General features: G+C 42.0%; 1 protein-coding gene across 2 annotated transcripts; it reads right to left on the bottom strand.

Moving 5' to 3' along the window:
- Positions 1-777: 777 nt before the first annotated feature.
- Positions 778-14897, bottom strand: LNP1 (leukemia NUP98 fusion partner 1). Of its 2 annotated transcripts, none has more exons than XM_071561278.1 (5): positions 14598-14897; positions 12812-12977; positions 11247-11489; positions 4193-4438; positions 778-2469 (listed from the first exon to the last, which is right to left on the bottom strand). In XM_071561278.1, exons 2-5 carry the CDS (start codon positions 12833-12835, stop codon positions 2266-2268), a joined length of 717 nt encoding a protein of 238 aa, XP_071417379.1. In that variant the 5' UTR covers positions 12836-12977; positions 14598-14897; the 3' UTR covers positions 778-2265. The 2 variants fall into 2 exon arrangements, with proteins under 2 accessions (XP_071417379.1, XP_071417371.1); XM_071561270.1 differs by lacking the exon at positions 14598-14897 and adding an exon at positions 13503-13935.
- Between the last annotated feature and the right edge of the window lie 78 nt (positions 14898-14975).

Genomic DNA, 14975 nt, shown 5'->3' with positions numbered 1-14975 from the left:
ATCGTGCAAGCTTCAGTCCTTCTAAGTACTACTGTTGTGTCAGACTGGATGGGATTGAACTGGAGAGGACTGTTGGTCTAATCAGGCATGATATGGAGCAAGAGGGAACACTTTTGGGCAAACAAAGGACATCATTTGAAAGCTTCTGTCTCCAGAGTCACACCATGGAACTGATGGACCAGCTCACAAAGGACATAAACACTTACAGGCTCTCCCATCTGAGTGAAGGGGTTCAGTGACACATGTGGGGGCTGTTTGCAGGCAGACCTGCCTGGCTGGCTCGCTGGCAGTGAGGCCTGACTGTGCTTTGGTGGAGATGGCAAACAGCAAAGCAGACACAGCCACACATGGCTTTTCTATTTCAGCTCTTTGGGGCATTTCCTCTTCATCAGATGTGGCATACAAGCAGCACATTAGTCTGGTGAACATATGAAAAATCTGCTGGGGCCTGTTGAGTTAACCTGCCTGTAAAACAGGAGGAGGTGGCTGATGGTCTGAAATGCAGGCAAAGCTGATGCAGCCACGGCATTCAGCTCCCACAAGATGTTAGGGCAGGCTGCTACATGAAAGGATGCATGTGAGAGGTTTTATGTGAGCAACTCAGACAAAGCTGGCCATGTTCTCTTCTATACAAGTCTGTTGTAACGCAGTCTTCAAATTATGGTTATAAAAGGAAAACCACCTCCATGTAAGTTTTGGCTGACAGAAGAATGCAATGAAAAATTCAGTCTGGATGGGGGAGAACAGGAACTACACATAGGAACAACATTTTCCTGTCAGATTTATTAGTTTATAATACAAGTTACCAGGCAAGAAGAAATTTATAAGCATCAGCAAGGATTCAACTGCTTTCTTATATATTCCCCAAAGCTCTACTTAAAAAAATTACAAACCAAAACACAATCCTTTATGGAAATAAATGTTACAAAGGTTTAGGGATGACCTAAGTTTTTAAAGGTTGAACATTCAAAATTAAGGCTCTAAGGTAAAATAGTAATATCTTAGTTAATTACGAAAAAAGATCTTTGTTAATAACAGAAAATCACAGGAAGAATAGCCATCAGGCTTTGACTTTTGCTCATGACGTCGTTAGTCTTCACTTTTCTCCAACTATATTATCCAAAGCAAGCTTCGTCCATACTAGGCCTGGGGAGATTATTCCCAAAGAGAGCAGGGTTGTCTCTACAGAGAAGACTTGCATGTTGAAATAAGGGGAGCACAGGGGGATTTTGGAGGTGTGTATGTGTCTGTGAGCATGTGGAAATGAGATTTACACTTGTGTTCAGGAGATCTTCTGCCAGAGGAACAGAGTTTTCCTAAGTTTTGCATTTCATTGAACGTGCCAGTTCCCATTCCTTTGCTTCAACCCAAGTTCTAGAAAAGGGAAAGGGGAAAAGGGTTGTAATGCCTTGTCAACCCCTTGAAGATATTTTATGGAAGTATGAGATGTAGAACATTTCTGGTTTTACTGGAGAACTTTAAGCAAAGCTCAAATTTTGATGAGGCACATGTAGAAATGCAGCAAAATATGTTGGTAGCTACAGGGAAGGGCTACAAAGTAGTGAATGGAGAAGGGGAAGGCCACAAAAGAAGGAGGCAATGAGGTTAAAGCTGGGAGGGAAAGAGCTAGTTGTGTGATTGGGGAAATGGGACTGAGGACATGGGAGAGGGTTGGGGGATACCAGAGAAACAAGAGTCATAATGCACAGCAACAGAGAAAGCAGAGAGAAGTGAGGCATTAGGGAGGTGTTGAAGAGAAAAATTCTATAAAATTGGAGTTGAAAGATTGTCAAAGCAAAAGCATATCTGTTTTCAAGACAAATCTAAGTGAATATCAGGGCCAGGAAACAGTTGGCTGTTTATGTGTACTTTTTTCATCCCCAACCTACCAATGAGCCTGTTTTTAATTAAAACAGAACCATTAGGCCTTCGATGACTTTGCATGGCTCTGTAACACATACATGGTGGCCTCCTCTTCAATGAGCACATTCACCTCTGTCTTGCCACAATGCTAAATTTGCCTCAAGCCCCCTTATGGTGATTAATTGCTAACTTGGATCTTGCCAGCAATACACTCCTATAACAAAGGTCACATTCCTAACGACAAAAGTAAAGAAAGGGAGGTAGTAACATGGTGTCAATGACGCAGTTGAATTTTACTTTTCTTTTACAGCTTAGGGTTTATTCTATCTATCAGGCCTCTTCTAGTCGAAACAAAACAAGAATGCTCCCTCTGCCCTTCAGTGGGAGTGCTAAAATTGATTATCATTCTAGCTGTCTGTATAAATATCCTTTGTGAATGCTTGCTTGTGATGGAAACTGTTCGTTGTGTTCTGCAGGTTCTTCTGAACCTTCAGCTTCTTCTCGCTCTCTCCTTGGCTCTGATTTCTCTTCCATTCTCTTATGAGACTTGTTTTTTCCCAAATGCAATCTTTCTCTTTCTCGTCTCTCCTTCACACCTTCAGGTTGCTAAAATGCAGGGGAAAAATAGCTGGGAATTAAAAGTGACCTCTACATGAACAAAAAACCCAAGCTCATTATTTTATTTCACTAGCAATGTGTAACATAATATTCCAGTGACCTGCCTCAGCATGATCAGCTCTACCATGATGGGCTCAAATTCAAGGCCCAAGCCAGTCACCCTAAAACTCAGCAAGAAGCAGCGAACATGCTTTGATTATACTCTGTGAATGGTAGAAGGGTCACCTGCCCAGCAGACTTGAGCAGGGGAACAGATACGAGGGAAAAACAGAGAGGCCCCGAAATTTCAGCCCAAACTCCATGTTTCTGCCCTTTCACATGATCCATCTTATGTGCCTGAAGGCTGCTCAGTGCTAGCCACAAAGATCTCCCTGAAAACAAGTGCTGAAGGTCATGAAGTGTTCTCAAAGACACGTTTATAAAAGAAAAGCAATATGCTTTTCCCATACTTTTCACCTGTGTGGTCATAGTGGTTCAAATTGCACCCACAGAGCTCTGAATGCAAACAAATTTTCCATTTGGAGGCACAAGTTTAACTCCAAATTTCCTTTCAAACATCCAACACCTATTGCTCAGTCCTTTGAGAGCCTCACATCCTTCACATGTCCCAAACTTCAATGGTGACTGAAGGAATGATATTAAAATACAGCTCAGCTCACCTCACTGAGGATTACAAAAGGGAACTGGAATGTATTTTTTGACTGGAACTGAAGCCATATTTAATACATTATGCTCACTATACCTATCATGCAATTCCTACACACTCACAGACTTTCTAGCCATAGGCATTTTTGAGAAATTAGAAATGATAAACCAGACACCCTGTGGTGAGCATTGACACATGAGGCAATGTGAATTTCCAAATGAAATAAATCGAGTAGTTCCTAAAGTGGAAAAAGAAAATTAGAGAATGCACTTAAAATCTTAATAATGGCATAACAGTGCTGTCATCACCATAATTCTGCATATTCTTGGAGGACTGGTGATGCAATGACTCTAATTGTGGGGCTGGTGATATGATAATGATGCTTATTGAAAAGAGATTTTTCTTTCTCTCTTGCTGCACAGAAGGTCTGCAAAGAAAGATGAAAATTACTTTTCCATACGAGCTGTCAGTGCCAATAAACTGAAAAAAAAAAAGAAGATACTTCCTACTGTGGCTATTTGGTGCTGATGCCAAGTGTTATTCAAGCACAGCTCTTTGAATGGGGTGACAATTTCATAGTGTTCTTCTAATATGTAAAAGTGAGTTTGGATTTATTATCCTTCCTTCCATTCTGTGATACAGTAGATACTATGTATCATAATAATAAAAATGTTTTAAAGTGTCATAGACAAAAGGTTGTTACTGGGTACTTCAGTAACACAAAGTATACAAACAATACTTATGATTCAGAACAGAATAATGGGGAAAAGGATGAAATGGGGCGAGAATCTCCTGCTGCCTGCATGAAGTGAAAATATGTTCAGCCACTTACAGCAACAGTTGCTGCTTTTGTAACACTACATCAATAATCGTCACACTAATGATACAACTTTAACACTGTTTGTGCTACTGTAATATTTGAGACCACAGAGTAAGAGAAATTCTAATTCAAGCTCATTTCTGCACTTTCTCCAGCAAAGCCATGGCAATTACAGAAAGGATAAAGTTGGCTCGCTTTGTCTGGGCTTTTTCTTACGGAGTGATCTTAAGCTGCTTGTCACCTACCAAAGAAATGGAGCGCTTGCTTTTCAGATGCAATTGCTTTTCAAAGGACTCTGCAAACTCCTGAATGGAGTTTGATCTTGTCTCTGGGCCTGAGCTGTCTGCTGAAGGTGTTCTGCTTGCCTTCCTGTGGCAGTGGCATTTGACATCTTGGTCTTCTTGAAATTCCTTGGAACCCTTGAGATGGCCAGAAGATGAGCCTTTGGCAGAATCATGAAGTCGCGTTGCATGGAAGGAGGAAAGTTTGGCCTGAAAAATAAAAGGTCTTTGTTGGGCATTGAATATTCAAGCAGACCACATATGGCAGATTTTTTTCTGACACAGAGACTTTTCAAACAGTGGTGCAGAGCAAAGAAGCCTGCCCAGAATCCTGTATCTTTCCTCTTATATGCAGAAGAATCACACTGCCAAGAACTTGCTTTCTGGAGGCAACAGCAGCAGAATTTCCAGTTATTCCTGTTTTTTTGAGTATCTAAACTTTGACACCAAAATGAGCATTTCAAAGGTAAATTTGTTGGGTCCCCTTAGTGTTAAAGGGCACTAAAAGGAGCTGGAACCATTCATAATCTCAAAAACTCAGGTCTTGCTTCTGGCTGCAGTTTCTAGGCAGGACTCTCAGAAATCAAAGATCCAGTCTTTTATGGACAGAGGAGTCAGATACAGGGTTTGACCCATGGGTGCTCCAAGTCTTATCAGATGTTTGAGTGAATTTGAGTGTACCAGCAACCATTTCTAGCTCATTTCTGTCAAGTTTTCAGCATGGCCTATATGCAGACAAGAAGCTTTATTGCCCAGCTTTTAATTTGCTGCTGGTTTCTTGGGCACATTTGTCCTGAACTAATGAGGGAGCACTTTCAGGGCACTGAGGGACAAATTCCTACCAGAGAAGTGATAGAAAACAGACTTCTTACAATTACATTCATAGGGCTGAAGTGAGGAGAAAGTAGACAGTTGTTTAGTTTCTGTATGATTCAACTTTCTCAGACCTGGCATGTAGATCAAATCTATTGATCTGCATCAGCTGTGTTTAACTGAATGTCTGTAAAGGAGCTTAAACTGGTACAGAACTGCTGTGTCCTGCAGAGTCATGTGTTGGTGTTTTTAGAAATAGGCAGACCTGTAGATGGGGTGGGTGAGAAGGACACTACAGAGAGCCAGGGATGCCCCAAACCCTGCTAGTTGCTAATGCTTTAACAGGATGAGTAGCTGAACACTGGTTAAGTGCAGGTGGTGAAAACTGTGAGACACAGGAGATATTGAGAATGACACCCCTGCAGGTGTCAGATTAGGGCACTCCAGGCACCCAGATGCTGCATACGTGTTTGAATGCGTATATGTTTTGGACATCATGAGGAATTTCTTCACAGAAAGGATGATTAGATATTGGAAAAGACTGCCCAGGGAGGTGGGAGAGTCACCATCTCTGGAGGTGTTTAAGAAAGACTGCATGCTACACTTAGTGCCACGGCATGGTGGCATGGTGGTGTTCAGTCAAAGATTGGATTTGATGATCTCAGAGGTCTTTTACAACTGAATTGATTGTATGATTCAGTGATTCTATGTTTTCTATAAGCCTGGCACTAAGCCTTCAACTATGAATTGACCCTGAGAAGCTTTGCTGCCTTCAAGGGAGTTGTGATTGTGTAAAACTACCAAAAGTCTATCCTACAGATCCTGGAATGCTTTATAAGAAAGTCCAGTAGAAAACTCTACACTCAGAGTAGGATTTGTTCTGGATGTGTGTGTGTGTATGTTGTTTGTTTTGGTTTATTAACAAATGGAGGAAAACTAAACCAATTGATATAGTTGCCATCTGAAACATGTCCTGTACACAATTTCATTTACTCTGGCCCAGATGCCATTATATGTGTATAACCATGACAGGGACCTATGCAGCCTTTCTCTGAAGAGTGAGGCTGTACATTCATATGGTTGTGGTTACACCACAATAGGCAGGCTTGATGAGAGCTGCTGAAATAACAAATCTCAAATCCGACAGAAGTACCTAATATTGAAGAGGTTTTGAAACATGGTACTGGTTTAATTTTTTTTCCAGACATAAGCTTACTATGGCAGTATTATATGGACTGCCTCTGAGAGTGGTGTTAATGATTTCTGCCACACTGTTTTCACTTTGGTTTCCAACCAATCAATACAGCTGAAAGTTCTGTAAGGTCATATTGTATTGTTACTTTAAAAAGCATGAAAGCAATCACACTGTGCTTGAGGGATAGCAGCACACATGCCAGGCCAAGCTCAACAAGCTAAATGTCTTCTGTGTCATTTTAATGGCATCAACATATATTGTTTCCTGGAAATAAAAACTGTCTCACAGTAAAAATCACTGATATTTGTTCTTAGAGGGTTTGGGAGAAAAAAACCCCACAGGACAGCTGAAAAGAGGGATTGTATTTCCTGTTTCGAAATGTTTGTAAATGTTTTCTTTTACTAAGACATTGGTTTTTAATTTCCCTTCACAGAGGGAATTATAGTTAAGCCCTTATAAAAAGACTACAGTTTACCTATAGACATGGCAGCAATAGTCCAGAAGAGGAACAGGTTTTCCTCTGAAATGCCTATCTGCCTCAGTGGACTAAGGGTAAATATCTGTGCAATCATATTACTGTGACTGTGCCTTCTCTCACAGTGCCTTTTCATGGTACTTACCACCGGAGCTCAGGCATGTCAGTATGTTGCTATCTTATGGGCACAACCCTACAGAAGACAAGAGACTCACCACAACCCTTCAGGTATGAACATTTCATGGCTTTTATCTAGCACAGTACATTAGTCTTCTTTTATTTAAGATTGACTCTGTGAAGAACTGAGAGAGCTGTAAAATGAAGTTCAGCGATGAAGCTGATCTGGCACTGACTTTAGATAAAATCCAAGTGGCTTTCTTCCTGTTTCTTAGACTTAATACATGCATTAATACACGTGTTTAATACCAAATTGAAGGCTTGGTAACACGACACTGTAAGTAGGAAGGTATGAAGACTGCATTCATCTATGCTTTGCCTTCCTGAAGGCTTAGCAGCTGCTGGCAACAGAGATTGCCTCTGTCTGCAGTCCCAGGTGTGTACCCACTGCTGTGGTTGTCCCTTGGCAAAGTTCTCTGAGCACAGCCTCAATATCTATTCTTGTTCTTGTCCCAGCAGCTGACTCATGCTACATCTGGTGTGTCTTTAGTGAATTCACCTTGGTCTCTGTCTCCTAGGATCTGACCTCAAGTAGTTCTTAAACTGGAGAAGTGGGGAGAAGGTGAAACAAGGGAAAAGACAAGGGAAGGAAGAATGTTAAATGCTCCACTATATGAAAATGGGGATTTTTTTTGCCAGTGCTGAGAAAACCGGAAGCACCAAGGGATCTCAGGAATTGTTTTTTACTCCCTTTAGTACTCCTTTTTTCTGATTTTGGGTAAAGGCTAGTCATGCTCAATTTATCTATTTAGAAAACAGCTAATCTTCTGCTAATTGGCCATCTAGAACACACAGAAAGTATACAAAAATACTTCACAAAATTGATGTCGATATAATTTGCCTAATCTCTTTCTCAATTCATGTTGTAGACCAGCTAATTGCTTGCATCTTTCGAGCTTGATCTAAGGGTTTACACAACTGTCAGAAAGAAAATTAGTCTCCAGTGTGTCAGCATGAGCGTTCACTGTTTACTAAAGTTTACCAAATTACCCCAGTATTTTAGGGAATTTTGGAATATTGGATTTTCTGATGCTGTTCCATGGCTTCCTTTCCTGCCGAAAAAGCTTATAAACAAGCATATATTCCTTAAAAATGTTTTGCTCTGGGCTCCAACTGATCACTAATAACAATACTGTGATAGATGTTCAGTCCTATTTTAGTTTAAATTAAATGTTAGCAACTTCAACAGCAGTCAGTCGTTCTGCTCCCACTCTCTGCTGCTCTTACCAGATTTTCTCCTGTGAGCAGAAATGTCTATTTGAAGGTGGATACATGTATAGGGTTGTAAAACTCTCTATCAGGGCTCCTTTGCCTCCTGTCTTTTCCCCACTACAAAATGTCTGGGAGGTAAGAACTGTACTGAACCAAAATGATGTAAGATAACTAGAATGTGTCAAGGAAGTCATAGCCGGAGGCTTCAAAAAGGGTATCACAGTTAATTTGTCTGAAGTTTGCCAGAGGAACAAGCTGAATAGAGGAGATGAAAACATATGACTTAATTCTCTCCAGGCAGTTTGCACATTCAGTGTTGGCCCACGGCATCATCTGCAACTGACGCTTTTCAGGAGAGTAGAGTTGCATGTTTTAGACTGACTTGCCAGTGACCCAGTGAAGGATAAATAGAATTTTGTGTTCCCCTCTGTAAAATGGGAATGACAATAGCAAAAGGATTTTGCGAAGCTCATCTCAGTAATGTTTGTGAGGTATACCACGATATTGGGGAAAAAACAACGAAAACTGTTGTTAGTTTGGGAGTTCCTCTACAAAGCTTTTTGCATATTTTGGGAGGGCTGTGCCATGATAGGATGCCACAGAAGTTTATGCTTATGTTTGAGGTGAGAGCAGTGGCTTGAATGTCTTACTACAGTAGAGGAAAAACTACAAAGACCAATTCAAAGCTGAAAGGGATTTCCAGCATTATGCAAATGCGCCTTTTGAGTGATACTGTGAGTGTTTTGCCATGTAATACCCAAACACTCCTGGTGCAGCTGCAGCTCATGTGAGCAGGACTGAGCTGCTGCTGATGCACCGGGTATCAGTTTTGATACAAGACAAAGTGTGCTGGCAGTGCTGTTTGGGCAGTACCATTGTATCTGCACAAGGAACTTTTGCCAGCAACTGTTTCAGAAATTGGTGACTTGATTTTCACCTGGACAGTGGAGTTACCTTGATTAAAGGTGTTGAGGCAGAAGAAAGAGTACACTGTCATCTGCTGTGGAGGTAATAATTTACAGAAGAGATGCTGTCTAATTTCAGTTATTATTCCTTCCAATTAATGGTACTGTTCTGATAAAATGAAGACAATATTTAAATAACAATAAAAGTGTTTTGAATCTTACAGTAGTTAACATTTGTAATAATGAATCTTACAGAAGTTATAATTTGTCATAACTGTAAAAAAACACACATCCAGGTGCAAGAGCAAGTTGTTTCTCTCAAAACCAGATGCTCTTCCTGAAGGTATTTCTAAGACATCACTAGTGTCCATCTGTTTAATTTCTAGCTTTGGTGAAGGGCAACATGTTTTAGCGCTCTTTGTTACCAACCAGTCAACTTCCAAGTCAAAAGTTTCATCTCAGAATTTATCCCTGAATCCTAAAATCCCCAAACAGATTTTCCCCTCTCATTCCTCCAATCACCTTCTGGCAGTGAGAAATGAAGCAGATAAAATTTATATCTTCTATATAAAACTAGCGGAGCAAGACAAATTTGAGTGAAGCATTAATGCAAAAGCCAGACATAATTAAGTGCACATGATAATATTTGCTCATTGAACTGTAATGTCAAAAATCATTCTTTCTGCCAACTAACTTAATCAAAATTCAAGGTATGGATTAAGGGACACAACAACAGCAAAGTATTTGAATAGCTACTAACTAAATATTTAAATAGTTTTTTGAAGAAACTGAATATAAGAATATGATTCAAAGGAAATGTCTGTGCACACACAAATACAGACACAATATATACGAATATACAAGATGTGTTCAGCACTTTGCTGAATGCAAAGTGATTTAAAGTACATTGTTATACTTCAGTCTGTATTGAGGCTTATAGAAATCATATATGCATAGATCTCTGAAGGAAAAAAAATAATATACAGTAAAATTAATTTTTAAAACCCCATCAACACTAAAATCATTATTTTTCCAGCATTCTGATGGAATATATAAGCAAAGCTCTAGCTCAGAGTCTGTCCTGCAATCAGTGGTCAAGGTGAAATATAACAGTAAATAACAAAAGTGGCTGATCAGAGCAGAAGTTGTGACTGAAGGTTATCTCTGCATCTTGTCCGTGAATTCAAAGTGAGAGAAGGTGGGTTGGGTTTTTTAGCCAATTTTTACTTGTGAAAGTAAAATCCCACAGCTAGAACATGGCAATTCCAGTGGAGAACTTGCAATGTGAAAACACAGCATGGCATTAATAAAAGATTAGCTGTTTCTCCCCAATATATTAACATTTGCTTTGTTGCAGCCAAAATGATCTAAGTAAAAAATGGTTTTAAGGAAACATCGTGTCTTTGTTAAGCCAACTGATATAACTGGGAATAAAGAGACAGATTTGGACCACCTAAGTATTCTTCTAAGAGCTGAAATAAAAGCAACAGTCTTTGAGTAAAGAGTAGACTGCGAAAGATGTTTTCAGTTTCACTTAATTTTTATAATCAGACAGTTGTGAGCTGCCTTAAAAACCTGATTCTGCGCATGAGCCCGCCCCCTTTCCAAACTATTTGGTTAGTTTAATAAAGAATGTACTTCTACCTTAAAATCTTACTTCACAGTTTAATAACCTTTGTTATGTATCATATCCTTGTTTGCAGAGCCAGATGTTTTAAGCCAGGAGGGACCACGTCCTCTAGCTTAAATTAGAAGTTACACCTGCAAACAGCTAAATTCCAGGGAGCAAAAATTCCTAGAGACAGTATAGTTGCAGAATTAGGTCCAAATCCTCTTAATACCTATGGAGTGATATGGTTTTACACAAGAGAACAGACTCATTAAAAACAGTCTTTCTGTATGCCAGTTGCAAAATGTTTTGATTTCTGCCAGATCAGGCTAAGCAGACAGAAAAACACTGAAATACATAGTTAGGCAGCTATTACATGCTTCTCCTTACATTCCTGTCATCGCTTATCTTGGAGTTTGCCAGTTTTCCTCTATTCTGGGACACCAGAGGCCTGATCCTGGAAGGCAGCTCAGTTCAAAAAGCAAGTAGCTGCTGCCAATAGGAACTGAACTTACTCGGTAAGATGTGCCAGACTCAGCCTCATGTATCTCTAGGGCCATCCTCCTGGGGATGGAACTTATATTTTGCACAAACCATGGGCACACACAGAGAAAACTGCACACAGCTCTTACCGGTAGGGATGCTCTCCTTTCATTACAGAATCGTGTCTGGCGTTTCTTGTGGCCTCTACCCTCTTTCTCATTCTCATCGATCAAATTGTGGCCCCAGAAGCTGCTCATCCATTTTGCAAAGAAGATATCATCATCCTCATCATATTCCATGTACAGATGCTCCAAGCTTGGGGGTGGGTTTCCCAACCAGATAAGGAAAAGCAGTGTCAAATTCCACTGCCAAGCCAGTAGCTTCACACTGTTCTGCCAACAACAGGAAGAAGAGAAGCAGTTTCAATCACTCTTTCTGCACAAACCCGTCCCACTGCAGCCCTGGGAACCATCTAAACATAAAGTCAATCCTTTCTCATTCCTTTTCAACAAGGTTTCTTTTAACCTTTCCATTGCAGTGCTGTCCAATATGACTCTGCCTCAGGGGGCTGGTGGGAGGGGTGTTGGCTGCTCCCTGTGTGCTGCTGTTGAGTGCACCAGCTGTCAATACCAATGGAGAATTGCCCACAGTTACATGCCTGGGAGGTGCATACCCAAACCCAAAGTAGGCTTGTGATTTTGAGAAGCAGAATTGACATATTGATGTTGGTCAGAAACTGGCAGAGTTGCTGGCAGAGACCTAACTGACTCTGTAGAGGTGGAACACAAATGGCCAATTCTTCCTACGTTGCCCTCCCTCCTGACTTCTGTTGCCTTTGCTCCTCCTTCAGTGTTTAGGAAATGCGGCCTGTCTAGGTAGAAGAAAGTAACTGGTTGTTCATTTTTGGGTTATGACAGAGAGTGTAAACTTGGGTCAGCTGCTTTTCACCAGAGTAATTTCATCTGCCATAAAGGGTTATGGGAGGCACTGCCTCACTTGAATGCACAGAGGGTGAAATTATGTCTGAGTCATCCTCACCAGCTCTGGGTGTAACCCAGACAGGCTGTGTCTATACCACAAATATGATAAAGCCAGGGACTGTTTTCTGGCCTTGAGAACAAATGGTTACACTGACACATGTACCCTCCATGGTGTTTGTGCTGTGGGTCTCCTCCAGGCCGTAGATACTGTGCTGTGGCTGTAATACTGTGTTGCAATTTTTGTGTCTGTTTTGTTTCAAATTATCTGATATAACATAAAACCTCTGTTGTGGTCCATAAAACTGTTGTTTTTATGCAACTGGAAGATGCCTTGGGACATGGCAGGAGGACAAGTAGGAAGGCTCTAAGGCTGTGGAGCCTGTTAGGATAGTGTTGGTAAACTGCACATGAGGAAGAACCCAAATTTAAATTCTTCTTGGAGGCAGTCCTTGGTGTGTGCTACAAGTTCCTCATGGTGCATTGCTGTGGAGGTGCCAGTTGGCCTTGGCCAGGAGTATGCCAAAAAGCTTGCTGGTAATTTAGCATTACAGAGAATCAGTTGTCCTGCATTAAACTTTGCCTTTTACCCAACCTATCTGGGAATACAGATGTAGTGACAAAATTCCAGTTTCATTCCTATGGGTGTAGGTGTGAGGTTTAATCACAATGTAGAACTCTTAATTCTGAGTAATACGGGTAAAGGGACCAACTGGTCATGGATGCCCAAATTTTACCTTGTCCAGGGCAGGCAGAGCCATGATTAGCACAGGGCCCTGGAGCACATGGGTGTGCAGATGGCATTGCCTCAGATGGTATATATGAGAGTTTGGAGACACAACCAAACCTGCAGCAGGATGCTTTCCTGGCAGAGGCACAGGTGGATAGGAGTGAGAGGAATACCTGAAAAACAGTACAATAAAGACACCTGAAGCAATAACAAGGATGCATAGGCTGATTCTTCAGGTGGGTAAGAATACTCCTGGACATATTCTGACAGCCTGAATGCCACTTACATCCTTGAGGCCTCCCATCTGTACAGGCAAGGTCCATGTGAAGGCCTACAGTAGCCATGGGAAGCATTATGTGGGTGGAATTTAGCCTGTCCCAGCAGGAAGCTATTGACCTGTTGGATATGTGTTTTCTATTGTGTGGTTTGAGTTTCTTCTTTTCTGACATGCAATACAGAACAGCAGGCTGTTGTATGGAACAGGAAATGCTTCTGCCATGCTGAGACAGGTGACAGGGAGAAATGGGAGAGAGGTTGTCCCAGAGCTTTGACAAAATATGCTTATATAAATAGTAATAATCCATAAATTAAAGGATACATCTCAAGCAGTTTGCTACCCAGCACTCAGATATATTGACTCAGAGTGCAGCAGGGCAAATTTTTGTTGGGCCCCTGAAATATTTGCTTAGCAAACTTACTGTTGTTTTCATTTTCAGTCCTTTTTTTCTTCACTGCAATCTGTCTTAACACATATTTCTTCCATTTTCCTGCCACCTACAATGAAATTTCTAGACACAAGTTGACTAGAGTTATCTGAGTATAAAAGCATAGCAAAGATGACTGCTCTTCATACTTAGCTGAGTGCTCCAGCGAAATAAGTGGAAGCAGAAACATAAGCTGCCTCTGCCTATAGGTAAGGATGCTAAGCAGGCATAGCCACATGCACGTACAACATGTACAAAATTACAGTATTACATATTAAATTATTTTTATGTCAGACTCAATAATTTAAAAATGCCATTTATAGCAAGAACTGCTTCAAAATGCTCCAATACAAAGTCCCAGAAACTTTAGATCTGCCATATTAGCTGAAACTTCACATAATCACAGACAGGGTCAGGCTGGAAGGGACCACAGTGGATCACCTGGTCCAACCTCCCTGCTCCAGCAGGGTCATCCCAGAGCACACGGCACAGGATTCTGCCCAGGCAGTCCTTGATTATCTCCAATGAGGGAGACTCCACAACTTCTCCAGGCAACCTGTTCCAGCCATCCCCACAGTTCCTCATACTCAGGTGGAACTTTGTGAGATTCTGCCTGTTGGCACCACCGAGAAGATCCTGGCTCCAACCTCTTGAAACCCTCTCTTTAGTTATTTATACACATTGATGAGGTCCCTTCTCAGCCGTCACTTCTTCAGGCTGAACAGGCCCAGCTCCCTCAGCCTTTCATAGAATCATAGGATCAGTTGGGTTGGAAAAGACCTCCGAGATCATCAAGTCCAACCCTTGGGCCAACTCCAGTCCCTTTACCAGATCATGGCACTCAGTGCCATGTCCAATCTCACCCTAAAAACCTCCAGGGATGGGGAATCCACCACCTCTCTGGACAGGCCATTCCAATGCCTGATTACTCTCTCTGGAAAGAATTTTTTCTGATCTCCAACTTAAATTTCCTCTGGCAGGGCTTGAGCCCGTGCCCCCTTGTCCTATTGCTGAGTGCCTGGGAGAAGAGACCAGCCCCCACCTGGCTAGAACTTCCCTTCAGGTAGTTCTAGACAGTGATGAGGTCACCTCTAAGCCTCCTCTTTCCTTGTAAGAGAGATGCTCCAGTCCCTTAAACAGCCTCGTTGCCCTCCACTGATCCGCTCCAGGAGCTCCATGTCCCTCCTGCCCTGAGGAGCCCAGACCCGGTCACAGCACTCCAGGCACCGGAGTGGCCCAGAACATTTGCACCGTCTCAGTGCGGCGCTGAGGCCTCTCCAGCGCTCCCGGGAGGCAGCTCCGCCGATCCCGATCCCGATCCCGATCCCGATCCCGATCCCGATCCCGATCCCGATCCCGATCCCGATCCCGATCCCGATCCCGATCCCGATCCCGATGTGTCCCGGCGCTCCCTCCGCGCCGGGAGGGGGTGCTGTAGCGGGCGGTACTCCCTCCGCGCCGGCAGGG

This window comes from Pithys albifrons, chromosome 1 (genome assembly GCF_047495875.1).
Source record: "Pithys albifrons albifrons isolate INPA30051 chromosome 1, PitAlb_v1, whole genome shotgun sequence".
Taxonomy (NCBI): Eukaryota; Metazoa; Chordata; class Aves; order Passeriformes; family Thamnophilidae; genus Pithys; species Pithys albifrons.
This window is presented reverse-complemented; position numbering and strand designations above follow the sequence as displayed.